Source organism: Macaca mulatta, chromosome 11, assembly GCF_049350105.2.
Source record: "Macaca mulatta isolate MMU2019108-1 chromosome 11, T2T-MMU8v2.0, whole genome shotgun sequence".
Classification (NCBI taxonomy): Eukaryota; Metazoa; Chordata; class Mammalia; order Primates; family Cercopithecidae; genus Macaca; species Macaca mulatta.
Genome location: NC_133416.1, coordinates 60,350,370 through 60,377,232, shown reverse-complemented (window position 1 = coordinate 60,377,232; position 26,863 = coordinate 60,350,370). Strand labels below are relative to the sequence as shown.

The 26,863-nt window shown below is 56.0% G+C and overlaps 1 protein-coding gene across 4 annotated transcripts; it reads left to right on the top strand.

The window, feature by feature from the left end:
* The first annotated feature begins 3,078 nt into the window (after positions 1 to 3,078).
* RARG (retinoic acid receptor gamma) lies at positions 3,079 to 24,452 on the top strand. Of its 4 annotated transcripts, XM_077954394.1 has the most exons (11): positions 3,195 to 3,405; positions 3,787 to 3,873; positions 4,144 to 4,210; positions 7,642 to 7,967; positions 19,250 to 19,398; positions 19,610 to 19,751; positions 20,434 to 20,594; positions 20,805 to 20,981; positions 21,340 to 21,544; positions 21,799 to 21,957; positions 23,150 to 24,452. In XM_077954394.1, the coding sequence occupies exons 2-11, from the start codon at positions 3,792 to 3,794 to the stop codon at positions 23,335 to 23,337; spliced, it is 1,656 nt and encodes a 551-aa protein (XP_077810520.1). In that variant the 5' UTR covers positions 3,195 to 3,405; positions 3,787 to 3,791; the 3' UTR covers positions 23,338 to 24,452. The 4 variants fall into 4 exon arrangements, with proteins under 4 accessions (XP_028685349.1, XP_015007329.2, XP_077810520.1 ...); XM_028829516.2 differs by lacking the exon at positions 3,787 to 3,873 and having other exon boundaries at positions 3,079 to 3,405; positions 4,147 to 4,210; XM_015151843.3 differs by lacking the exon at positions 3,787 to 3,873 and having other exon boundaries at positions 3,079 to 3,405.
* Positions 24,453 to 26,863: the final 2,411 nt, after the last annotated feature.

Here is a 26,863-nt window from a genome sequence, read left to right as displayed (position 1 = left end):
GAGTCAACGAGCTGGCAAGCAGCAGAACAGGCCTGGTACAAGGGATGGAATGGAGCAAGCACCAGAGGCAGGGCTGGCATCAGCACTGGCACAGAGCCTGCCTAGGGGGAGGAGGTGGGAGAGGAGAGGAAGAAGGGAAAAGAGAGGACACATGTTGTACAAAACATGTTTTCATCACGCTCTCCCTGGGTGCCCTGGTCTCCAAGCCCTGAGAGCACTTCCATGCCTTAATGATGTCCCTGGGGGTTGCAACACAGCTCCCCCACCACCCCCCATTGACATCTGCCAGACACCTCTGAGTATGGCATAGGACATCCCCCACACCACCAGATTTGGGCATGGGGAAATTACCTATTCAGTGTCCTGATGCTGGAGGGTTGGGAGGGGGTGAGGGTGAAAATTAGGGTGGGGCAATTTTCATCCTCACCACTGTCCACCCCCTCCAGCATCAGGACACTGAACAGGTCATTTCCCCATGACTTTCAGGACAGGTGGGACAGATATCTGCATCCTTTTCCTCTCCTCATAATCTCTCCTTTTGGTCTTTGCTCTGGGATGAGGGGAGCAAGCAAAGCCTGGTCTTAGGGCCCCCAAGATATCATTTCTCCAAGTTGCCAGGGTGACAGAGTGGAGCAGCCACAAACCGAGCAAAGCCTAGAAATAGGGATGACCCAAGGGAAAGAGGAATGAGGGGAGCCCCCTCCACCAGTTTCCAGAGTGGGTAGCCCTCTTCCCAAGCCTCCTCCTGGAATCTCTGGACAGAAAGCTGGCTCTGTTGCAAGCTGGGGAGAAGAATCTGAAGCCCTCACAATGCCCTTCTTCCCTGTCCCCCAATCTGCTGCTGCTGCTTGGTTTGACTTCCAAACTGCTGCAGTGAACAGACCCCAGTCACTGGGTCCTGGGGAGGGGCGGTAGAGGGGCTGGGGGTGGAGGCAGTGGCAATCCCAAGGGGAGGGGCCAGCATAGGGCGGGTCTTCCTGGGCATCGCTGCTTGGCTGCTGTCGTCGGCTGGGGACGAGGAGGCCGCCAGAAGGGAGGAGCTACAGTTACCAAGACGGATGGATAGACAAACGCCCACCAGAGACAAAGACCCAGGCAGACAGACAGACAAACCAAGACAAAGGGAGGGCAGAGACAGTTGGAATTCTGACTCCCTCTGTCTTCAGAGGCTACCCCAAGTGTTTTGTCCCCCGATTTAAGCTTTCCTGGCCCCATATGCTACCTAGATGCACTGTGTCAGAGCTCCAGCTGTTGATCTTTGGGACCAACCCGAAGCCCCTCCACAGGAGGAGAAGAGAAGAGTTCAGCGAGATGATAACTCAGCAGGGAGAGGAGAGTGTCACGGGTGGTGCCTGGTTCTGTGTCAGAATGCCCGGCCAGGGAGGGAGTGGTGCCCTCGCCTGGTTCATGAGGACAGGAGGCTCATTCACTGTAAACCAAGTACAGATGTGCTGGAAGGGGGAGGGGAAAATTAGGGCCACATTCCCAAACCACAACCGGGCCCGCCCTCCTCCCGCCAGCCACCACTAGGGCAGGGCAGGAGGGGTTAACTTTGCAGCCTCTTGGCAGGATCCCTGCCACACAGGCGGGGCGCCATCCCACCCCAGCCTGGACGCCTGGGTCCAACTCCCTGACACCCGCCTCTCCCACACTGCTGAGAGCTGCTCCCAGGGTAACCAAGCAAAGTCAACAGCTGCTAGGCCACCTGGGGACGGGACCCTGGAGTACCTATTCCCAGCTCTTCCTATCCCTGGAGTGAAAGGGAGGGCTTGTCTGCACCCCCATTGCCGTCTCGCATTCTCCTGAGATAGCCACAGCATGCCTCTTCTTTCCCCCTCTCCTTCACCTGACTTTGGCTACCAAAAGCAGCCTTTCCCAGGAGGGAGGACACCTGGCCCCCAGAGGGGAGCAAGGAGAGAGCCAAGTAATTCCAGTACGGAAAATGTGACGTGACCCAGAAGTCTGTGTCCCGGGTCCTGGCCACCCTGCGAGCATTGCTGGGGAAAGTACTTTGGCTATGTCTGTCCAGCCTACCAGCCTAGCTCAGATCCTCCCCTCCTCCTCTTTCTCCCTCCCAACTCCAGTCCCCATGGGAATGTTTGGGATCCATGCACACAGCTTGGACTACAGACCCCTTCTTTTCTCTACCTCTGTCCTCAGTGGAATGGAGAGTGAAACCACTGGGTTCGCACTCTAGGGTTGAGAGTCTGTCTATGTTGAAGCAGAGAATGCCCCCATCAGACGCAGACACTGACTCTCGGCACTGGCACGCGCACGCGCGTGCACACACACACGCACGCGCACACACACACACCCAGAGTCAAAAGCATTCATGGCACATCTACCAGGCAGGCAGGCAGGCAGGCAGGCAGGCCGGTGCTGGTTAGGGCAGACACACACCCTCTGCCTGTGCTTTCTCTCTCACACCCAGCCCAAGGCTCCTCCCACTCCCAGTCACAGTTCCTCCTGCCCTCCTCTCCAGCCTCTCCCCCTCCAAATCCAGGCCTAAAGGTGGTGACAACATTGGCAGCCAGGGACCTAGGCGCCCTAACTCCACAGGGAAGATGTCTGTGAACCCTGGCCTCAGCACCCCCAACAACAGCCACTAGTCAACCAGTTTGCTCCTGGGACCAAGGGACTGAGGTGGGCTAGGGGAAGGGAGAGGCTACTTGGACCTGCAGGTGAAGGCTGAGCAAAGAATAAGGGCAGAAGCATCTATTCTAGATCTGGCATACTTCTGCCCGGCCACTCCAGCGCCCCGTTGCCTACCCTGGGGAGGCACCAGAGACTGGCCTCGGAAGAGTCACAGCCTGGCCACAGACAACTAGTCCCCCCAAAACGCAGAAAGGAGAAAAGTGCCAGAGAGAAAGGGTTGGCATCACGGGGCCAGGACACTGACCTCCTCTGCCAGCCGTGCCCGGCCTCCCAGGGGATGGAGTCAAGGAAGCCTAGCAAATGGGAGGGGCAGAGACCCAGGCGTCCCGGGCCGCCCCGCCCTGTCCCCCTCCCGCCCACCCATCCCTCCGCCCCCCAGCCCCAGGGCACAGAGGAGGGAGCCGGGCAGGGGCAGGCAGGGGAGGGAGGAGCGAGGGCGGGAGGGGGAGGAGGGAGCTGGGCAGGGAGGGAGGTGGGGGGGGTGGGGAGGGAGAAAAAGAAAGAAAATATTTTCCGTGTCCCCGCCTGCAGAGTCAGTGTGCGGTTTGGGAGAAAATGTGTCGGATATTTTGGGGCGGTCACGTGGGCGGGCGGGCTCCGAGAGGCCCCGGGACAGTCCCAGCCTAAAGCCGTGCCCCCCCAGGAGCCCCCCAGTACCACGAGCCCCGGACATTGCGACGCTCCATCCCAGAGACCGCCCGACGCCGGGACCTCGGGGCTCCGCCGCCTCCCTTCCCCCTCCCACTCCAGGTGAGTCAGGCGGGGAAGGAGGCTCGCCCGCTCCGTCGCCTGGGTCCTCCGACGAGGCGGCTGGGGGAAGGGGCGCGGAGGAGCCGCACGGGCGAATGTCCTCCAGAGGCTGGCCAGGCTGGCCGCCGGGCTTGAGGGGGGCTTCTTGCCCCGACCCGGGCCAGCCCTGCTGTGGGAAGGGAATGGGGAAGATTTTAACAGGCTGAGGATGGGCTGGGTCATCTGCCCTGCATTTTGGTGCATAGCAGAGGAGAGCATTTGGGGAAGTCTTCAGCCGGGGGCATTCCTCCTTATATTTTTGTGCTGGGAATGTGAGAGAAGACAGGGATTCTCTTGCGGGGAAAGACTACCACCCCCTTACCCCCGGGCTCTGATGGGTAGATTTGATGTTCCATGCTGGTCCAAGTTCCTCCCTCTCCAGTGGAATGGCACACCTTGGACATCAGAAGGCAAGGAAAACGTTCAGAGGCAAGTGAGCCTGGCCCTCCGCGTCCAGCAGTTCCGAGGGACTAGTGCATAGGATAGGGATCTGTGAACTTTCCTTGAAGCTCTGGATTCCCTCCGACACGTTCCCAGCCCAGGTGCGAGCCTTGGCTCCCTCCAGCCAAGGTGCGGGGGGCACCTCTGGAGTATTCTTGAGGGAAGCCCAAATGGAACAAACAAAGAGCAGGAAGACCGGGACAGGGACCCAGGAGTGCTGGTCCCAGAGTTCCACTGACGCTGCCTCTCTGTCTTTAGCAGCTACGGCCCAGTTCCCTCAACCTGACCCAGTATGTAGGAGCCAGTCTCCGCAGGCGGCCAGCCGGTAAGAAGATGCTTGGTTGTTAGTGGTGGTGGTGGGGCGGCAGGGGAGCCTGAGTAGGAGGTCTTCAGGGCAAAAAACTGAGATGACTGTCCTGCTTTAGGGCTCTGGTCCTGGGCAGCTGGAATCCCAGTCCTCAAGTCTGAGGCTTCTGCCCTTAGTGTCAGATGTTGAGTTGGGGTCAAGGACCACAGCCAGCGTCTCATATCCCTGAGGCAAGTAGAGAGAAGACAGGGGAGTGGGGATAGTGTGTGCAGGGTGCCTGGAGCTTGGGTATCCCATATAGACAGACACACAAACACACACATACACACACACACACGCACTGTGGCCTACAGCCTAGTAGGCAGCATGGGGCACGCCCCCCCACATCCCGGCACACCCCCACCCCTGGCTCAGAAAGCCACCTAACTGGCACCTCCAGTTCCCCCCTCTGCCCCACCCTGCCCATGCCCTCTGATGCCCACACACATTCCACTGGCATTGCCTGCCTGCCTCCTGGGCACTGCCCCTCCCTGGGGCTAGTAGGGTGGAGGGAGGGCACCTGGGGATGAGAGGTGGAGACTCAAGGGTCTGGACTCCCCCAGGGATGGCACGAGGCCAAGGAAGCCTGGCCCACTGCTGCCTCCTGGGGAGCAGGCTGGGGGCCCAGGCTAGAGCAGAGGATGCCTGGGTTCTCTGCCCAGGCTGGAGATGGGGTCATGGAAAAAGGTGGTCGTGTTTATACAGAGGGGAGGGGGGCAGCGGGTGGAGAGTGGCCGACAAGAGCAGCTTTGTTCCAGGCTCTGGAGCGGGCAGGGCAGCAGGGAAACGCACCCCCCTCCATCCGGCAGCCCCCTTCATCCATGCCCTCCCCTCAACTCCACCTCAGCTCTAAGAGAAGCAGCTTTGTAAAAGCCCCTCTCCCCTAGTCCGTCATCCCCCCTGCCCCACCATCTGAGATGGCATCTTAGTAGAGGAAGAATGTTCTCTACTTTCCACGAGTCCCCCAAAGAACCAAGGCATCTGGGGCCTCAGTTTAGGATTTCCCTTTACTCTGCACTGCCTTCAATTCCTTAGTCCATTCCTCTACCCTAGATTTAAGACCCTCCCCTTCTCTTCCCAGCCAAGAGAGAATCAAGGCTCAGAAGTGGGAGGAATCTCTGTCCCCTTCCTCTCTTCACTCAACTCCCAAGTCCCTTCTCTGAGGCAAAATAAGAGGAAGGCCAGGGACAACTCTCCTTGGCTCACATGCAGCATCATTCCTTGGTGAGGATCAGGAGCTGAGCATCCCTCTGTGGGAACCCCCCACTGCCCTCCCCGCAGGCCTGTGTTTCCTATTGGTAGGTGAGAAGCAAAGACAAGGAGGGCTAAGGCAGAGAGCCTTGTTCCCAGTCTAAGCCAAGTCTGGGGAACATGGGGATGGGGGAGTCCTCTAGTAGCTTCTCACCCTTGTCATTGGAGGGGTTAATCCACTTGGAATGTGGCCTGGCCAGTTGAGCTGTGGCCCAGGGGCCTCAGGGGCCCCGAACTCCTGGCTCCATCTGGGCTTAACTAGGGGTGAGAACTTCGGAGGGGAATAGGAGAAGGAAAAGGAGAGGGACCCTGGAGGCTTGGAGCTCAGACTTTTAGGGCTTGTGAAAACACTGGGTTAAAGAGTTTGAGGGTGCTGGGTGTATGGGTGGTGCCATGGTGAGGGGCAGGGGATGCTTCATTCATAAGGGCTGAGTGAAGTGTGATGGCATTGGGGTCTGGGTTCTTGTAACCTCCATGACAGTTTACCCTCAAGGGCTTGAAGGCCAAGGTAGAGGAGAGAAAGAAAAACAAGCAAAAACAAAAATAAAAACCAGAGGTATAAAGACTGAGAGCTATCGATCCTAGAAGCAAATACTGATGGAAAGAAAGGCAGATATATCCATCCCCTTCCTCTGGGCCTGCCCACCCCGTGGTCTCTCTGCGTTTTAGTCTCTTGGCCCTTCTCTGCCCTTCACAGCAGTCTGTTATGGTTCTGGCTGGTGGAGATACCCAGGCTGGGGTGACTCTTCCTCCCTAGCCCACTAACTGCCTAGAGAGGCGAGAAGTTCTGGGGCTCCTGGGAAAGCCAACCTTTTCCTTTGTCAGAGGATCAGGATAGGAACCACCTACTTAGCACTAGGATTCCCATCTTCTGTCTACCTCCTTCTCCTCCCCTTCCCCTGGGCTCAGGTTTAAACTCTTAGAGGGAAGCCTACTTTGGGGGAGGAGAGGATGCAGGGAGAACGTCCCAGAAATAGGGAGCCCAGGGATAAGAAAGAAAAAGAGGCAGAATGCCTGGGCACGTGGCTCACGCCTGTAATCCCAGCACTTTGAGAGGTCAAGTCAGGCGGATCACCTGAGTTCGAGACTAGCCTGACCAACATGAAGAAACCCCATTTCTACTAAAAATACAAACATTAGCCGTCTCAAAAGAGAGAGAGAGAGAGAAAAGGAGGCAGAGAAGTAAAGTCAGCTGACCAAGAAGCAGCTCCTTGGCATCATACATTTGGCACAAGAGTGGTTCCATCAACATCCTTAGATTTGAAGCAGTGGGTACAAGAGGGCTTAGAGGGTGAGGAAAAATTAGAGACAGGAAGAATTGGGAGGGGAAACTGGAAGAGGGAGTGTTAAATAGAGAGGGAAGTGCTTACTAAAGCAGAGCTATGGAGGAAAATCAGGTACAAAGAGAACTAATATGAGACATTTACATAGCATTCCCTATGTGCCCTACATCATGCCAAACACTTGACATTGGTTAATTTATTTAGTCCTCAAAACGACCATATGAGGTAGGCCCTATTATTAGTCCCAAGTGATGCATGAGGAAACTGAGGCACAGAGAGATTAACATGCCTGAAGTTCCACAGCTAGCAAGTGGTAGGGTACAGTCCAGGTAGTCTGGCTCTAGAGTCTGTCCCCCAACCTTTGCCTTGTACTCCTCTCCAGAGAGGTGTAGGGCTCCCAGGTAATAACAGAGTTATGTTTGTTTTCTCCAGGATGGTAAAGAGTTTGAATCTGGGCTCCCCAACTTGCAGCCATGTGACCTTAAGCCAGTCACTTCATCTCAGTTTCCTCATATGTGAAATGGGAATCCTAACTCCCAGTTCACAGGACTGATGTGAGGGGTAGGTCAAACGCTTAGCCCAGTTGTGGTGATTCATGATCACTTCCCAGTCTAGGAGTTCTCTCCACCAGAAGTCTTCAGACCATCATTCACCTTGGGACCTCCGTTTACCCTTTCCTGGAGCTCCTCTGGAGTTTCTCAGAGCCTGCATAACCCCCTGCCCTGCCCTCTCTGCCACACTGCGAGGGCCCTGAGCCAGGGCAGGATAAACCATAGCAGCACAGAGGGAGAAGACTGCAACTGAGAGAGGGTCATGGGGCTTGGAACCTCAGAGTGGTCATTCTCTCATCTCTCCTTTCCCTCTCTTTCTCCCTAGGACTCTTGGAGGCCCAGTGGGCAGGCCAGGCAGGGCGGGCACGGAGCCTCCCAGGCTGGGGCAGTGGGCATGGGCAGGGGCTGTGGCTGAAGACCTCCCCCGCCCACTGCAGACCCCAGGGGACTCCCACACCGCAGCTGCCATGGCCACCAATAAGGAGCGACTCTTTGCGGCTGGTGCCCTGGGGCCTGGATCTGGCTACCCAGGGGCAGGCTTCCCCTTCGCCTTCCCAGGGGCACTCAGGGGGTCTCCGCCTTTCGAGATGCTGAGCCCTAGCTTCCGGGGCCTGGGCCAGCCTGACCTCCCCAAGGAGATGGCCTCTCTGTGTGAGTCTCAGGGATCTTGGGGAATGAGGGCAAATGGAAACAGGAGGGCATCTGGAGGGTGGATGGTAAAAGAGTTGGCACCCCAGTTAGGAAGACAGGCAGGGGACAGGGGTTTGGCCTAATGGAGTAGTAGTGAGTAACAGAGGGTGGCAGTGGTGGTGAGGAAGGAGTTTGGATGTGGACTCAATGGAAGTGTTTGCAAATGAGAGTTCTCCTGTTCAAATAGGATAGGGAGGTAGCAGGCCTAAAACTTGGAGGGCGGGTATCTAAAACTGCCTCCTGGGTCAGTCAAGTAGTAGAGGGGCACACCTTTGTGTGGGCAAGCTGGGGGTGGGTCTGGTGCAGGGTGAAGCTGCTGCCTGCATGCAGTTGGGAGTTGTGGGGAGCCAGAATGGGAAGCAGAAGAGTCTGGGAGGATAGTCACCTGGTTCTGTGATCAAGAGGTGAAACTAGGCCGGGCGCAGTGGCTTACGCCTGCAATCCCAGCACTTTGGGAGGCCGAGGTGGGCGGGTCACTTGAGGCTACGAGTTCAAGACCAGCCTGGCCAACATGGTGAAACCCGTCTCTACTAAAAATACAAAAATTAGCCGGGTGTGGTGGTGTGTGCCTGTAATCCCAGCTACTTGGGAGGCTGAGGCAGGAGAATCGCTTGAACTTGGGAGGCAGAGGTTGCGGTGAGCTGAGATCATGCTACTGCACTCCAGCCTGGGCAACAGAGCGAGACTCCATCTCAAAAAAATAAAAAAAAAAAAAAGAAACCCTGTCTCTACTAAAAATACAAAAATTAGTGGGTGTGGTGGCACATACCTGTAATCCCAGCTACTCAGGAGGCTGAGGGAATCGCTTGAACCCAGAGGCAAAGGTTGTAGTGAGCCAAGATCGTGCCACTGCACTCTAGCCTGAGCAACAGAGCAAAACTCTGTCTCAAAGAGGGAAAAAAAAAAAGGTGAAATTGCTTTGAATTACGTGGAGGCTGCAGAAAGGGGAAAGAAATCCTGTGCCAGGTCCCCAAAGATGTGTGGGGACAGGAGACTGTGCTTCTTCGTTCTGGGGAGGATAGAAACGACTGCAAAGAAGGTAGCTTTTGTACCATAAGTAATCCAGAGGCAGAGGGGGGTGTTCCAGAAGCATCCTCTCCTCCATCGGTGTGGGTCTGGGCTCCTCCCCTCCCTGCAGGTCTGGCATAGAGCCTGCATGCTGTGCAGATCCCTACTTGTTCCCCAGGCCTGCCCTCTTTGGGTTAAGCCTTTGAGTGCTGACAGCAGGCAAGGCTTGGGCCTCTCCTCTCCTCCTCCCTCTGGGACCCCTCTCCTCCCAGTTGGTAGTCATTCCTCCTGGCCAGGCCATTACATTACAGGTGGGGGTGCCAAGCTGGTTAAGAGAAGGCTTCAACTGGGGACAAGAGAAGGTGATTGAAGGGCGGGGGAAAGGGCAATTTCTGAGACAGAGTTGGAGAGAAAAAGACAAAAAGATAAAGGCACATCCTTCATGGCTCCACAAGTGCAGAGACAGAGGTAGAAGAGAAGGCGCCCTGCTTCCAGGAGGGGGCATGCAGAGAGTTGTGTGTCTGTATGTGAAAGGGGCGACTAGGCTGGGCTGGCAGCTCCAGTGGAAAGAGTGTGTTCATATGGAGAAGGGGTGAGTGTGTGGTGCCTCCAGACTTGATGCAGTTGTGTGTGCACAGCATCTCCCTGAGCCTCTGCTCATGTAAAGAATTCCAGTGTGTGCAACAAAGAGTCAGTGTGAGGAGTGAGGAGGGATTTCGTAGTGCTGCTGACGCTGTGGCTGGCGTTTGGTGAAGCCTGCTGGTGGCATGTCTGTAGTCCAACAGGGGTTATTTGAGTGGCATGTAGGTGAACAAGAGAGCACAAAGTGCCCTTTTTGGAAACTTCAGCTGGGCTTCCCCAGACTTCATTTTCACCCCACGAATCTGTCCTAGGGACCTGGGGAAGTGGGAAGGAACCACCCTCCCCACATGAATGTACTTCTGGCAGCGAATCCTACAACTCAGCCTCTTGGGACTTGATTTTCCCAGGTCCTGGGAGAGGCAAGTAAAGGAGATGGAGTGGAGAGGGAGAGGAGAGAGAATGGTAGTGGGGACAACGCTAGAGCTAGTAGCCAGTCCCCAGTGACGTCCCCCTTGTGCCCCTGTGCTGTGGACACACTGAGATCAAGGTCAGGGTTCAAAGTGAGGTCAAGGTAGGGAAGTGGTCAGACTGGGCTCCATCTTCGAAGGCCATGCTGAAGGAGGGGGCTGAAAGGAGAAATCCAAGGGAGGAGCCAGAGCCAGGGCAGGTAGCTGGGGAGGGTGCGGCTAGCGTGGAGGGACAGGCCTGGGCAGGGAGGTGGCAGGAGGAGGGAGGAGGGGAAGGCTTGGGGGTGGGTCCCTACGTGGCTTAACTGGGGGTGGGGCATGCAGCACCTAGTGGTAGTGGAGAGGAAGACACAGGGGAGAGGAAGAGACCCAGGAGTCTGGGAAATCTTCCAGAGTGGGAGAGTAGCAGAAGGGTGACAGAGTGTCCTCTCTCATTTCTCTGACCTGCTGTCCCTTTTTGGCTGGGCGCATCTAGTGGAGAGGGTTTAGAGGCCTAAATCTGATGCCAAAGGCATACTCACCTTGAGTTTGTGCGTCTCATCACCCTCTCCCTTATTCTGTGGATGACACATACACACTCTCTCTCACACACAGACTAAGAGAGGTGGCCCTTGAAGAGGTCTGGCACTTCTCCCTGAGGCTGGCTCTTGGATATTACTGGGTCCCTGGCACCTTGGGGACATCCTTGTTGAGAATTGAAGTCTTGCTGTACTTCCTGGGGCTGTCTCGGGGTCTGAAGCGGGTGAGGCAGGCGTCTCGGAACTGCATGGTGGTGGATGGGAGGCTCAGGGGAGCACATGTTGCTGAGGCAAGCACAGGCCTGTGCTCATGGAAAGCAGAGGGGTGTGTGTATGTGTGTGTGCGTGCGTGTGTGTTCATGCATGTGCATGAAACCCCTGGTGTCTGTGTCCCTATGTATCTCTATGTTTGTGAATCCTAGTGTGTTCTAGATTTGCTTTCTACAGGGAACAGAGTCTGATGAGAGAGAACAGAAGCCTTGCCCTCCTCCCACTCCTGAGCAGATAGCTGTGGTCCTGACGACCTAGCCCAGTTTGTCCTCTGAACCTAGCGATGTTGCCCTGGCCATGGGGCCACAGTCCCTGGGGCAAGAACCCCAGACTTCACCACACTAAGTTACCACACATGGGGAAACTGAGGACAGGCTGGCACAGAGAGAGAGTGAGTCTTGCTTAAAAGAAACTGAAAAAGAGAGACTCACAGACAAGACAAGGGACAGCTACCCAGGCGCAAAGGTGCAGACACAGAGAAGCCAGGCACTGAGAGAAGCAAGGAGAACAAGCAGGCGGGTAAGGGCAGTGAGCAGTGAGGCCTCCTCCAGGAAAAAACCCCAGTCAACTGCCTCCTTTCCCCTCCCCTCCCTGGTCTCTCCTCCTCCGGCACAGGCTCCAGCTCCAGGCCGACACAAACGGGGCTTTGATTGCAACAGGAAACCTCTTTGGCGGGGGGAGCCGGGCAAGCCGCCGCCGCCAGGGCCCAGGCTGCACCCCCCTCTCCTGGCCCCCTACCCGGTCCCAGCCCCCATCCTGCCCAGCGCGCCTCACATCCCTGCTTTGGGCCCCACTCTCATTCACACCTCCCTATTCTTCTGCTCTTCTGCTGCCCCCTCCTCCAGAGACCCCCTCCCATTTCCCTTCAGGTGGGACTCCTACCTCAGGACTCACCCTTCTGGCAGGGCCTGCTTTACTTTGAAATGCCCCCTTTTCAGCTTTTCGAGGGAGGGTTTTAGAAAAAAGGGAGAATTTAGCGTGAAGAATTCAGAGCCAGTTATCCTCAAGCCCCATCCAGAAGGTGGCAAGAAGGGAAAGGCGGGGTGCATAAGGAGTTAGCTGTCCCTGCTCTGCCTCTTCCTGGCCAAACTCATCCTTGCCAGGGTGGCAGGGGCTCTGAGGGGTGACCCCGAAAGAATCTGAGTGCTAATGGCCTTATTAGTTGGGGAGGGGTACACTCCTCTTTGCCTCTAGGACTATGCCTTTGTGGGGCTCTAGCTGGGAGGGGGGTGTGCCCTGGTGGTGGGGATCATAGGGAAGAGGGTGAGTCAGGCAGCAGCCCCCCTTCATACTCCCACCAGGATGGCGGAGAACATCTGGTTCCCATGAAATGCTAGAAGGCTAATGGGTCTAATTGCTGCAATAAGGTCTGGAGAAACTTTGGGGAAAAGAGGGGGCACTAGATCCCCCATCCTCTTACCTTCTCCCCAAGGCTGTACTAAATCTGTCTAGAATGGGGGGGTCAGGGTTGATGGGGAGGGAGGGCCTGATGCCCTAATGCCTGGTCCTAAGGACCCCCTCCATGCAATGCCTGGGATGCACACACAGATGGGGTGATGAGGAGTGGGGTGCATCTGGTGAAGAGAAATGGGGGCTATTGAGGACTCATGGCTTCCTGGAGCCCTCCCCCAACTCCTCCTGTGCCCTCCTCCCAACCCCCTCCCTGTGGCCTGGCCACTTCTGGTTCTAATTACCAACCAGGCAGGCCTGACTTAATTGGGACCTTTCAGATTTCTGAGGGGGAAGGGGGGTACTGACAGCTTGAAGTTGACTAATCAAGGCTCTTTCCCTCTTGTTTTCGGGGGTACTCCCTATTTTGCACTTAACTGATTGTTTTTGTTGTTTGTCGCTGGACAGATTCTGATTCAGAAAGTTTTCTTTCTTTCTTTCTTTCTTTCTTTCTTTCTTTCTTTCTTTCTTTCTTTCTTTCTTTCTTTCTTTCTTTCTTTCTTTCTTTTTCTTTCTTTTCTCTCTCTCTCTCTCTCTCTCTCTCTCTCTCTCTCTCTCTTTATTTTCTTTGTTTCTTCTTTTTGTGGGGTGGGGGTGACTGGATTCAGAAATGGGTATTTGGGGTTGGGGGAGCAGGAGGGAGCTTACACTGGGTTGGAAAGAGCAGTGCATTCCCTCCCCATTCCTGCTTCAAGCCCACCAGTCACTCTTGCCACCCCGAGGTTCCCCGCCATCCACAAGTCAGGCCTATTCCCAGTCCCGGCAGCCCCTACCCCTCCCCCGCGCCCACCATCCCTCGCCTACTCTGGCACCCCTTCCTGCCCTTTATTCTTCCAACAGGCGCCCCACTCCTGCAGCACCCCCAGTGCGCCCCCCACCCGGTACAACAGATTCTTAGAAAAGCGCGCCCCGCCCTGGCCCAGCCATAGCCGCCTGGCGGGGGAAGGGCTGGGCCGGGCGCCGCTCCCGCTCCGCGGCGCTGCCCGTGTGAGCGGCGCTGACAGAGCCGGCTGGGCAGGCAGGCCGGGCGACCCGGCGGCTGAAGGCGGGGCGCGGGGGAGGGGGCGGTTTCCGGGAGTCGCCGCCGCTGGCGCTGTCCGGGGCCAGGGTCCCCCATTCGGCCTTGCCGGGCCAGGGCAAACTTCTGACGTGGCCAAACCCCCGCCCACCTCACCCCCTTCTCCGCCGGGCGAGGGCGCTTAGTGCCGGAAGGGGCAACCCAGGGAACAGTGTGGCGGCCCTTGGAGAGCTGAGGGGCACTAGCGTGGGACCGAAGGGAGGGCACTTATGCCTAGGCTGGGGGTATTTAAAGACCCTGAGAACAGTCAGTGACCGGAAGCGCCCCTATTGCCGAGGGAGCCCTTGGCATTCAGACACTGGAGGAGGGGATTTGGCCATCAGGGGCAGATTCATCGAGGCGCAGTTGGCACGGCAGGCACAGCTTAGGGGGTAGTTTTGTGCTCTAAAAGTGAACTTATGTTCGAGGAAGGAGCATCGAGAGAGACAGTCGAGGCGCTTAGGGAGCGTCAGTTGCAGGATAGGGCTTCGGGGACTCGGAGGGAGGCGGCCCGGGCCGCGGTGGAGGGCGGACTGCTCGGGCTAGGAGGGGTAGACTCTGGCTGCGCTGGAGGGGGCGGGGGACTCCGCGGCCGCGGTGGAGACGGCCTGGGCGGGGTGGGGCGGGGCCGGGTCAGGAGGAGGTGAGCGCGCTCGGCCACCCGCCCCGAGGGGGGTTCCCGGAGAGTTCACGGCGGGAGCGCGCTCCGGCCCTCGGACCGGGGGTGGGGAGACGGGAAGGAAGGAGGAGGCAGCGCGCGCCGAGCCGCAGGAATGCACTGTTCGGCCCTGAAGCGGGCGCGCGGAGGGGGAGGGCGGAGCCAGGCCTGGGAATGAGAGGGGTGGAGGTAGTGCAGGTCCCGAGCCTCAGGAGAGCAGCAGCGCGCGGGGACCTCCACTTTCCCCTCTTCCCAATCATCCTTAACACCCCTGTATTGACTAGCGTGAAAAAGGGAGAGTCTGAGGAGGGGAAAAACTCTGAAAGGAAATGCTTATGCTTGGTTCCTCCACTCCTTTCTCCAACCCCGACCTGGGCACGCGCCTCAGTGCAAATGCGTGCAAAGCCTATAAGCTGTGAAGAGTATGCTTGCAAACATTCTCCCGAGCAAGGTGTCTGCACAAACGTGTGTGCACCCATGATTTTATATGCGTGCTCACATGTATGTGCACTCTTGCATATTTGCAAATTCTTGGTGCCTGATAAGATAAATGCATGCACGGATGTGTGTCTAAGCAAGCGCGCGCCGCGGAGCTAGTGTACGTATGTGTATGTGTGCGCTCCACTCTCAGCTCTGCTCATCTCGGTGCCCGGCCCCCTTCGCTCTCCAAGCCCCACCCCCCACCCCTCCGGGCTTCGCTTTTTAAAAAGGTCTCCCCATTGCTAGCTGCCGAGGCACCCAGATAGAGCTGGACAGAGGCTAAAGCGGCAGCCCCAGCTTCGCGCCCCGCCCAGTCCCTTTCCCCTGCTGGGGATCCCCCTCTTCCCCGCCCACCCCTTGCCCCGCATGCAGCCCAGCGCCCTATGCTAGCCCTCCCCCTCCCCCCCTGCTGGAGCGGGGCGCCGCCGGGGGAGGAGGGGGAATCGGCTGCGGGTCCTTGGTGTTTCTAGCACCCAGCTTCCCTCCAAGCCGGGTCGCGATGTACGACTGTATGGAAACGTTTTCCCCGGGTCCGCGACGGCTGTACGGGGCGGCCGGGCCCGGGACCGGCTTGCTGCGCAGAGCCACCGGCGGCTCCTGTTTCGCCGGACTTGAGTCTTTTGCCTGGCCGCAACCCACCAGCCTGCAATGTAGGTACCCGAGTCCGGGGCTGGGGTGTAGGGTGCAGGAGAGGCTGGGATTTACTCTTTCCGTGTGTAAAGAGTGGAACTGGGGTGCAAGGAGGAGCTTCTGGTCCTTTCTATGTAAGGTACTGGCCCTTTAAACGTGGGGGCCTCAGCGTCTCCTTTGCGTGTGTGCAGTAGTGTTTGGAGTGTGTGTGGTTTTTATGGTGGGTGTTTAGCTCGAACCTGTGGTTGATGCCACTCCAGAGTTCCTGGGGATAGGGGGAGACCGAGGTGTGTGGGTAGTTTGCGCCTTCAGGTCCGTGGCCCTGGAAGGATATGACACTCAGGACAGTGGGTGGCGTTTGTAAAGCCCATGTGGGAAGCTGGCAGTGTTAAAAATATTGTTTGCAGAGCGTGTGAATCCCTGGAGTGTGCAGCGCCTTGCCTAGGTGGTGTGGGTGTGGGAGCAAGGGTCTTTCCACCAGTGTCGCCTGCGACAGCTGCCAGGTCCACATGGCCTGTGAGGGGATGTTTATGGCGTGAGGCCGGGAGGGCGTGTGCCCCTGCGTGGCTGCGGGGGCGGTTTTGGAAAGTGCTGTGTTCGAGAGTGCATCCTGTGTGTTATGCCGGGTGGAAAAGGTTGTGCACACAAGAGGGAGAAGGCTGAGTTCTGTACACCACTCTACATATAAAAAAAGAAATGTTTGGAAACGTGTATGCGGTTATATGCAGAGAGATGATTTTTTCCTATGGCTCCAACACACACAACTTCAGCAGGAAGCGAAAAGTTTAAAGCAAAGTCTGTGTGTGTGGTGGGGGGCGGCCTGAAGTTGACAGCGGCAGGGCGAGTACCATTGCTGGGTCCCCAAATATCTATCTTCCCCCTCCGTGAAATGGGAGATGCCAGGCCGGGGGCCCTGGAACCCCTTTCCAGAGCAGTAATAAAAAGCTGGGGACTGAGAAGCAGTAAAAATGAAGTCCAGATGAGAGGCGGCTTTGAAGCTTGGGCCACAGTGCCTGGAGGGGGTGGGGTGTGGGGAGGGGCCAGGAGCAGAGCCTGGAACACCCCCCAAATTTACCCTGGGCTGGGATGTGCTCGAAGCCTGGGTGCGGACGGCCGGGGACGAGGGGTTTGGGGGCACGCTGGGAAGGGTGGGAAGGGGCGGGCAGCGGGCGGGGCGGCGGGCGCTGGGGGAGTGCGCACGCCAGGTCACCAAGCCCCCGCCAACGCGCCTCGCTCCTTGGCACCAGGCTGCGCTGTTTACAAGTTCGGATTTTTTTTTTTTTTTTGGTTCCTGAGCAGAGCTGCTCAAATTTAACAACTGGGAAGCTGGAAGAGGGAGATGGCAAACAAGGAGACCGGACTTTATTTTACTTTACTTTTGGGTGGGGTGGGGGAAGAATTAAAAGCGTGTCATTTAAAGAAACGAGAAAACATGGAACTATTGCTTTGCAGCAAATCCCTGTGAATTCTTAACTTTCTTCTCATTGCCCAATAGAACGGGGAGTTGGGGTATGTTGTATGTTGTAGGGGTGCTGAGATGGAAAGAATCTTCCAGGTAGGGCTTCTGGGGGCTGGGCGGAGACCCTGTCTTTTCTCAGGCCTATGGAAGAAGCCCTTTGGGCTTGACTGGCAGTAGGTTTTTGCGTTTTAATTTGGACCAATAATTTTGGCCTTTGGGATCCTGGTGGACACACAAAGCCAGTTTCAGGCCTGCCCCCACACACTTTCAGAGGGAAGGCTGCTTGGGAGGTGGGGGTGGCCTGGATATGTGTGTGTGTGTGCCTGTTTGGAGGCTTTGGTGTCCTGGTGCTGCGTGCACAGGCTGGGGTGTTTGGCGGTAGAGCTGTTCCCTTGTGTGGCCAAGTGCTGGGTGTTGTGTGTCAGCCTTGTGACTGGTACATCTACCTCCACGGTGTGGCTGGAGTGAGTGTGTCTCTATTCTGACTTTGCGTCTGTGCCAGAATCTAGTGAGGGTTCTAGAAGCCCATTGTAATATGCCTGCTTTGGTGCCCTGCGTGTTGTTAACCTGTGAGTATGTGTGTCTCCAAGGAGGTGTGTGCTAGATTGTGAGTCCGGGCTGCTCAGCTCTGGGCCTCACAGCTGGGAGCGTTTACAGCCGGTTATAAAGAGTTTGTTTGAAGCTCCGCGCAGCCTGGTCAGGAATTTCCTCAATTTCAGCAATTTGGGCTTTAAAAGGAGAAAACCCCAGAGCCCACCCCCATCCTCCCCAGCAGGGGCCCCTGCCTAACCCAGGAGCAGCATCCCTACGGTGGGGTCCAAGCCCCAGGCTGGGGAGGGGATCTGATTGGAGTAGACCCAGTTAGCTTTCTGGGGCCTTGACCTCGCAGATTGACCTCGGAGCCACTAGGCTGCACTTTAGGGTTCAGGGGGTAGGGATGTGACAGTATCACTTAGACGGAAAAAGTTGCCCCCGGGCCTGTCTCCCTAAGGCCCCCAGTCTTATAATTGGCTGGCATTGCCCCATGCCAGTCTGACCACACCCAGGCCCTTGCGCAAGAGAGGAAATGAGGCAGCGCTCTGCGGGCAGGGAGGGCGTCAGCGCCAGAGTGAGCACCACCCCACGCACAGGCCTTGGGTAGAACATGTGCCCTCGAAGGACACAGTGGTGGGTCTGAGGAGTGAGAGGTTGGGAAAGGCATTCCAGCCCTCCCCACATCTCTCAGCACTAGCCCCTCCTGGAGCCCCCGTCCCTAGTCTTGAATAGACTTCAGGCACCCTTTTTTCCCCCTCTCCTCTCTCCTTTTCCTTTGGGGAATCTCACTCTGGCAGGATTCTTATGCTAATTGAATGTATGTGTGTTGGGGGTGGGGAGGGCTTCCCTCCTGTGGGGTGGGTGGAGCTAGCCTGGAACCCTGGCATCCGGGGCATTCCTTCCGCCCTTCTGGCTGCATTGGGGTGGACTTCTGACTAGGTGGGCTGCAGAGGGTTAGAGGGGAGAAGGTGTTCATGAGGTGGGTGCATGGGACACACCTTAGGGAGGGTCTTAGGAATTTTTTTGCATTAACTTGGTCCTCCAGGTTTGGGCAACAGGTCGTACAGGTGAATAATTTACAAATTTTTGGAATCTCTGAAGACCAACCACACACGCACCCACACACACACACTTAACCGGCAGCCTTTGAACAGAGCAGAGCATGTCCTCCCCATACTGTGGGGCTGAGAGCCCTTTTGAGCTGCAATTGGGTATTTTCAGAGTGAAGACAGAAGCTCAGAGAGGGTCCAGAAACAGGTCCCCTCCCCCATCAGTCCCATTTACCTACTGTCACCTGACTTCTCCAGTTTGCTACACCTCCAATGGCTTCCAGACCTGAGAAACTGAGCAAACACCTCAGTCTCCGTTTCCCCAGCTTCTCTGACTCAACAGCCACTTGGATCCACTGGTGGTGTGGCACTGAGCTGGTCACTTCCCCTCTTGTGGCTCAGTTTCTTCAAGCGTGAACCAAGGCTGTGGTGTGTCTTCCCCTGAGACCTGTGCCCCGTTTGCTCCGCTGTCAGTTATTCAGGGGTGGTGTGAGAGAGAAGCCTGAGGAGTTGTCCCCCCGAACTACTGGAGAGGAAATGAGGTCCTGGTCTACCTGCTAAGCATCCCAGCAGGTCATTTGGCCAGTGCCAGCTACAGGAAGCCTGTCATTGCCTACCTGCCCCCAGAGTTATTGCCCCACAGGGAGGACAGTGGGAGGTAGACTACCCGACAAAGATCTACCAAAGAGACAGAGAGTGACTAGAGAGCTCAGAGCTGCAGGGCTTTAACCCTTCTATCTACCTCCTGTAGTTAGGGAAACAGACCCAGAGAAGTCAATTTCCAGAATGGCCTTGGTCTGGAATTTGGAGGATTAAACATGTCATACAGGGTGAGGGCTGGCATTCTTGTGAACAAGTTGGTTAGACTGTGGAGGGCGGACTAGGGGTCACAGCAAGCTGTGGTAACAGTGGTCGTTTAGAGGATTCTGACAGTGCTTACTGCTGGGACTAGTGCACTGTGGTAGTCATGGCTTTCACCGGTGGGCCAAGGAACAAATGCACATGGGGTGTGTGTGATGAGGAAGCCTGGGTATCTGTGGGGTCCTTCTCCCCTGACCCTCACATCACTGCTTCCCTCCCAGCGGTGGAGACACAGAGCACCAGCTCAGAGGAGATGGTGCCCAGCTCGCCCTCGCCCCCTCCGCCTCCTCGGGTCTACAAGCCATGCTTCGTGTGCAATGACAAGTCCTCTGGCTACCACTATGGGGTCAGCTCTTGTGAAGGCTGCAAGGTGTGTACGTGGTGGGGGTGGGCAGACGGGGGATCCAGTTACCCGAATAAGATGAGAGACCAGGCACACAGATGCTGTGTGTGAGCAGCACTGCTTTGCACATAGGTGGTTAATAGATTAGGTCAGGCCTGGGGCAACCTGCAAGGCCAGTGAGAGGATGGTACTCCCAGCATTGTGCTTCAGAGACCCTGTCTTTTTCCCTCAACTCCAGGGCTTCTTTCGCCGAAGCATCCAGAAGAACATGGTGTACACGTGTCATCGCGACAAAAACTGTATCATCAACAAGGTGACCAGGAATCGCTGCCAGTACTGCCGGCTACAGAAGTGCTTCGAAGTGGGCATGTCCAAGGAAGGTAGGCTCCCATCCTTGGCCTGGGCAGGAGCACTCCATTCCTACCCTATGGCTGTGGCCCTCTTTCCTCTGGCCACTCCCATTTCCCTGACCTCTGAGACTTGGCTTGCCCTGGGGTGCTGCCTTCTCCCAGGCCAGTCTTGTTTGATTAGCTCCATTCACCCAGGAGGCCCCACTGTTTCCCATTCTCCCTCTCAGGGAGCTTGACCCTTCCTCTGAATGGGTGAATAAGTAGGGTCTCACATTCTCCCTGTTTCATGGGGGAAATGAAGCCGGTGGGCTTGCCAGTCCCTTCCCCTCCCCTGGACTGAGCCAGAGATGGATATGGGGTGGCTCCTCCTCTCCACCCCCCCCCACCATTGTGCTGCCAAGGCTATAAGTGGATATCCTGCCGCCTGCATATCCTGCCCCCCCTCCCCCAGCTCCTGCAGGGTGACAGGAAGGGCAGGATGGAGCCGAATGGCCTGGGGAGGGAGCAGGGGCCGCAGGCCCTGGGTGGGGCTGGGGAGAACCAGCCTGGGAATAGGAGCTAATATAGGCAATAGGGAAACTGAGGCACTAATTACAGTGCCAGAGGATAGATATTCATGATAAGGACTGAGCACATTAAATTAGGGTGAGAGAAGACACCCAAAGGGAGGCTCTGAGGGTCCTGACTCTCTCCTTGTGCCTCCACCCACAAGCTGTGCGAAATGACCGGAACAAGAAGAAGAAGGAGGTGAAGGAAGAAGGGTCACCTGACAGCTATGAGCTGAGCCCCCAATTAGAAGAGCTCATCACCAAGGTCAGCAAAGCCCATCAGGAGACCTTCCCCTCGCTCTGCCAGCTGGGCAAGTATACCACGGTAAGGAATGGGCAGAGCCCAGTGAGGGCAGGGCACTCTTCACTTCGGGGAATGGGGCTGGGTTATGTTGGAGGTTATCATCGACTGGTGCTGAGGACAAGGAAGGCATCAGAATGCAGAGGAGAGAGCTTGGGATATTGGTAGGGAGAAGACAGTCTCCAGAGGTGGACCTTAGCTTGCCTTCCAACCTCCTACCCCTCCCCTCTATAGAACTCCAGTGCAGACCACCGCGTGCAGCTAGATCTGGGGCTGTGGGACAAGTTCAGTGAGCTGGCCACCAAGTGCATCATCAAGATCGTGGAGTTTGCCAAGCGGTTGCCTGGCTTTACAGGGCTCAGCATTGCTGATCAGATAACTCTGCTCAAGGCTGCCTGCCTAGATATCCTGGTAAGTTAGGCCCTGTGGGTCCTGCCACAGCCCGACCCTCATATGGGACCCTCAACAATTCCTTGATCCATGCAAAGATTTCCTTACCTTGCACTCCCTGCCACACATGGGGGACTTCTCTGCTCTCTTTTTGTCCTAGCCCCTCCCTCTATGACCTGATCCTAGACTTTTGGATGCCCTGTCTCCTCCTGACTTCCCAGGACTACCCCTGGGAAGCCTCAGATCCTCCACTTCTGCCTTCTCCATGCCTGCTTCAGGTTGCATTCACTGGGGACCTAACCTCCTCACTTTCCACTCATTCCCTCTTTTCCCCATCCCTCAGAAACAGCGCTAACCCTCCTCCACCTCCCACCTTCAGATGCTGCGGATCTGCACAAGGTACACCCCAGAGCAGGACACTATGACCTTCTCCGACGGGCTGACCCTGAACCGGACCCAGATGCACAATGCCGGCTTCGGGCCCCTCACAGACCTTGTCTTTGCCTTTGCTGGGCAGCTCCTGCCCCTGGAGATGGATGACACCGAGACAGGGCTGCTCAGCGCCATCTGCCTCATCTGTGGAGGTGCGGGGGCGCCCCCTGGCGTCTGCTCAGTGCTCAGTCTCCTTTTCCACCACTCCATGCGGGATCTCTGACTGGGAGGGGGCGTGGAGGACCCAGCGGTCTCTTCCCCTGGTAATTCTTGCACCAGGCCCCATCCACAGAGTTCTCAAACCCTGTACAGGCTTCCCAAAAGGCCAGCTGGGGATCAGCCATCTGTCACTGTATCTTCCCCATCTCTTCCTTCCCCTCTAACTCCACTATACTTGTCCCCATAGACCGCATGGACCTGGAGGAGCCCGAAAAAGTGGACAAGCTGCAGGAGCCACTGCTGGAAGCCCTGAGGCTATATGCCCGGCGCCGGCGGCCCAGCCAGCCCTACATGTTCCCAAGGATGCTCATGAAAATTACCGACCTCCGGGGCATCAGCACTAAGGGTGAGTCATGAGTGGGTGTCCCCTCTCTGTCTTCCCAGGGCTGTTGGTCTCCCAGGTCAGACAGGTGGACACGCAGAGACTAGAACAGAGTAGTCGAGATCCAGGCAATCTACACTGGACTCCTAGCTCTGCCACATAGTAGTGGGACACTTTGGGCAAATTGCTTCTAAACCAGTACTGTCCAATGGAACTTTCTGCAATGATGGGGATACAATAGTCATTAGCCACATGTGGCTTTTAAGCATCTGAAATGTGACTACTGCAACTGCAGAACTGAATTTTTAATTCAGCACAATTCCAAGTACATATACATACATATATCTATATATCTGTACACACAAAGTCTTCAGCAAATTGCTTTACTTTTTTTATCTTGTTTGTAAACTGGGCTATTCTTCACACACCTTGTAAGGCTGTCTTGAGGACTAAATTAGTTAATATACAATGTAAAGCTAGGCACCATGGTGCGCTTCTGTAGTTCCAGCTACTCAGGAGGCTGAGGCAGAAAGATCAGTTGAGGCCAGAAGTTGGAGGCTTCTGTGAGCTATGATTGCACCTGTGAATAGCCACGGCAGTCCAGCCTGGGTAACCCAGCAACACTCTGCCTCTAAAACAACAACAACAACACAACAACAAAAAAACCCCATAACACATACAGTGTACTTAGAATTGTGCTGAATTAAAAATTCCATTCTGCAGTTGCAGTAGTCACATTTCAGATTGCCACATGTGGCCAGTGACTACTGTATTCCCATCATTGCAAAGTTCTATTGGACAGTCCAGGCTTAGAAGGATGTCTGGAACATTGTGTTTGATAAATATTAGCTGTTGTAATAAATGTTATTAAGAGAACAGGACTAGGAACAACTGGCAAGCTCTGGACATTCGAGAGTGGGGTACTTGGGGAGTGGGGTTGGAAGTTGTGTGCATTGTGCTCTCTGAAGAGACAGCCTGAAAGAATGGGATGAATAGGCAGCAGGCCTGGTAGAGAAGGCCAGGTAGAGGTTCCAGGCAGAGGAGTGGCACCCAGGAAGCCTAGTGAGAAGAGGATGAGCTGGGGACAGAGAGGTGGTGGGCCTGTGCTGGGCGCCCCCTAGGGGAGTCAGAGGCAGTTGAGAAAGGTTAGGGAGATGGCCTGAAGGGCCATGTGCCTCTGTCCTCCTGAGCCTCTCTCTTTGCCTCTCCATTGTAGGAGCTGAAAGGGCTATTACCCTGAAGATGGAGATTCCAGGCCCGATGCCTCCCCTAATCCGAGAGATGCTGGAGAACCCTGAAATGTTTGAGGATGACTCCTCGCAGCCTGGTCCCCATCCCAATGCCTCTAGCGAGGATGAGGTTCCCGGGGGCCAGGGCAAAGGGGGCCTGAAGTCCCCAGCCTGACCAGGGCCCCTGACCTCTCCGCTGTGGGGGTTGGGGCTCCAGGCAGCAGACTGACCATCTCCCAGACTGCCAGTGACTGGGGGAGGACCTGCTCTGCCCTCTCCCCACCCCTTCCAATGAGCTCCTTGTTTTTGCCAAAGTTTCCAGGGGTGCCTCTGTGTTCATCCCCTTCCCGATCTAACCGGCTCCCTTGCCAGTCCTGGGGGCCTGCCCTGCTCCCACCAGGAGAGAGGGCAGAGGGATGAGCCTGAGTTTGGACTCTAAAATCTCAGCACTGCCCCTCAGGTGCCAGGGTCCTAGGCTCCCCAGGGCAAGAGGAAGACCCTGCCATTCCACAGCCCCTTCCTCTGCCAGGTGCTTGGCTCTCTGGGAGCAAATAGGAACACTAGAGACCAAAAAGGGGGCAAAGGAGAAGGGCTGAGCCCACCTTTTTGCCCCTACCCTTGGTGCCTAATGCTGTGTGATGCACCTGCAGGGTGTGTGCTAGCCTCTGTGCGCCGTCCTTGTGCCAGGTCAAGGTGGGGGCAGGCTGGGCCCTGCATTTCTGGGGCAGGAACAGAGGGTGAAAGGGACAGATAGATGCAGGTCCATTCTGCACCTCTTGGCTCGGGTGCAGAGTTCACCCTGTGCCCTCCGTTACAAGTCCCTCCCCCAGCCCTGTCATGTGCCTTGGGCTCCTCCTGCCCTCCATCTCAGCCATCGGGGCAGGGACCCTCCTACACTACAGAGGGGCCAGGGGATCCCTCTCTCCCTAGTGCCTTCCACCCTTTACCCCCCAGAGCAGCTTGGCCCAGGGAGGGGGGATGCTGCTTAGCTGATCCTGCCCTGACCCAGAGGAAGCCTCTATTTATTTATTAGCTTTTGTTTACACCCTGGAATTGACCCTTTCCTCCAGGGGTCTTGGGTGGGGGAGCCCAGGGCCCCTGTGACCCCTCCCTTCTTCCTCCAATCCCCAGTTTGTATTTAGCTGCCAAATAAGATTCCCATTGGCTCCCTGTGTTCTCTTGGGGGGTCAGGGTACTGTCCCCTCCCCTCTGTTTACATCTCCCCTGTACCCCGCTGTATTGCATATTGCTGAGTTTTCTATTTTTGCAAAATAAAGTGATGGAAACTCATGGGATGTGGCTCCCTTTAGGAGGTGGTAGGGAAATGATCAGCTGACGTGGTGAGGAAGCTGAGTGAGTAGGGAAAGCTTGTAATTGATTGGACTTTGCAGCTTTCTTGGTAGAAGAAAACAGGATGAAATGTGCCTGGATTGCGGTGGGGACAGGATGGGGGAAAGGGAGCCATGGGGACTCACCCTGAGTGACCGGGTTTCCCACAACCACCAGGTGTGGGTTCAGGCCCATGCTGGAGTGCAGTGGCGCAATCTCGGCTCACTGCAACCTCCACTTCCCAGGTTCAAGCAATTCTCTTGCCTCAGCCTCCCGAGTAGCTGGAATTACAGGGGTGCACCACCACACCCAGCTAATTTGTTTAATTTTTAGTAGAGACAGAGTTTCACCATGTTGGCCAGGCTGGTCTCAAACTTCTGACCTCAGGTGATCCGCCTGCCTTGGCCTCCCAAAGTACTGGGATTACAGGCGTGAGCCACTGCATCTGGCCTGGTGTGGGTTCTTATGTTGGATCCTGTGGATCTCTGGGAGGGCATGAATGGACTTCACAGGTCTGTAAGCCTGTCCCCACCTCCAATTATGCATATGTGCATATCTGCTCTTCTTTGGGGAAGGAGTACTTTCTTTTCTTGAGACAGAATTTCACTCTTGTTGCCCAGTCTGGAGTGCAGTGGCGTGATCTTGGCTCACTGCAACCTCTGCCTCCCAGGTTCAAGGGATTTTCCTGCCTCAGCCTCCTGAGTAGCTGGGATTACAGGAGTGCACCACCATGCCCAGATAATTTTTGTATTTTTAGTAGAGACAGGGTTTCACCATATTGGCTAGGCTGGTCTCGAACTCCTGACCTCAAGTGATCCACCCACCTCAGCCTCCCAAAGTGTTGGGATTACAGGCGTGGGCCACCGTGCCTGGCCTGAAGTTTCATTTAGTTCTTATGAGGGTTCCTGGCCCCAGAAGAGAAGAACCACAACCTGCATCTAAGCTACAGTGTTTCTGTTTTACACCAGCCCCTCACCCAGGGAGCCCTCTGGCCTTCTGTCCCCACCCACCCTGCTATCACCTTATAGCTTACTCCCCCCACCCTCTCTGTTCCCACTCTTCACCCCATGACTTCCACTCACCGCCCCCTGCACTGTTACCTTCTCCGAATATCTGTCCTTGCTCCCACACACCTCTCTGCAGCACGCCTTTGCAGTGTCTTTGGCCTCTACTGTTGCACCCTGTACTCTTCCCTTCGCCCTCTGTGACTCCCCTCAAGCCCTGCCTCCGTGTTCTACCTTCCCTGGGACAGTGCCTTGCCTACCTTGTTCCTGGCTCTCTTCACTGGTGACCTGTGGATATGACAAAAAAGTTGAGGATGTGGGAGTAGGGGAGAGAAGAGTGGAGGGCGGAAAGCAGAAGAAGAAAGTGAAAGAAGCTCTAGAGGAAACCACAGGGCCTGTGGGGAAGGAGGGTCATTGCCGTGGTAAACCCTGGTTGTGGGGGAAGGGTATGGGTTCTGGCTACCCCATAGCCTGAGGCCGGCCAAGCCCACCCAGAGAAAGAGCCCCTCCTCTCCAATTGTCCCCTCCTAGCAGCTACACCTCTGCAATCCATCTGACATTGAGCACCTACTGTAAGATGGGCACTTGGCTAGGTGCGGTGGCGCCAGCAGGGAAGCCTGGTAGAGCCAGTCCCTGCCCACAAGGAGTGCTCCTTCTGGTAGGGGAGATCAACCTGTGAACACAGATCTCATGTCTAGTTCCCTCTCAAAGCTCTTAGTGATCTGTATGGGCCAGGAGCAAATCCCATTAATATTTTCCTACTCTCCCTACAGGCTTCATCCTTTCCTTGGCTTCAGCTATTGTTCCTGCACTCTGCTTCTCCCAGTTCACATCCTCCACCCCTTTCCCAGGCTCCACTACTGTCTTGGCTCCTGGCTCCCCAATCACATGCTCTGAGCCTGGCCCTGTGCCTCTCTCTTCCAAGTTTCCAGCTGTCTGGACCTTTAATTTCTCAAAGCCTCTTCACTTCTCACCTGTCACTTCTCATCCCTACTAATTCTCTTATCAAGCCCTTACTTAGTATGGGCCAGGTAGTCTTCTAGGCAATTGATATGAATTATCTCTTTTAATTCTCCCGACAATCCTGTGAGTCCTGCTTGACAGATGAGAAAACAGCTGCAGGTGGGGTTAAGTAATTCAGCTAAGATCCTTACTACAAGTAAGTAGTAGAGCCAGGATTTGAACTGTAGCAACTTGGCTCCAGAGCCTATGTAGTCAAGCACACTAATACAATGTATCCTGGGTTTTCAAAATGAACGAGTCTCTAACTTCCTGCCTCTCTACAGTACTTATTGCCTCTATTCCCTCCTATCATGTTCCTTCCTGTATAAGTTAATAGAGAGATCATGAATTTTGGAGGCAGGCAGA

Excerpts from the sequence above, each read along its gene's own strand:
- RARG (XM_077954394.1), top strand. The coding sequence starts at position 3,792 with ATGTTCCATGCTGGTCCAAGTTCCTCCCTCTCCAGTGGAATGGCACAC. Across the intron at positions 7,968-19,249 it reads CAAGGAGATGGCCTCTCTGT|CGGTGGAGACACAGAGCACC; the intron begins GTGAGTCTCAGG and ends CTTCCCTCCCAG. Across the intron at positions 21,958-23,149 it reads CCGGGGCATCAGCACTAAGG|GAGCTGAAAGGGCTATTACC; the intron begins GTGAGTCATGAG and ends TCTCCATTGTAG.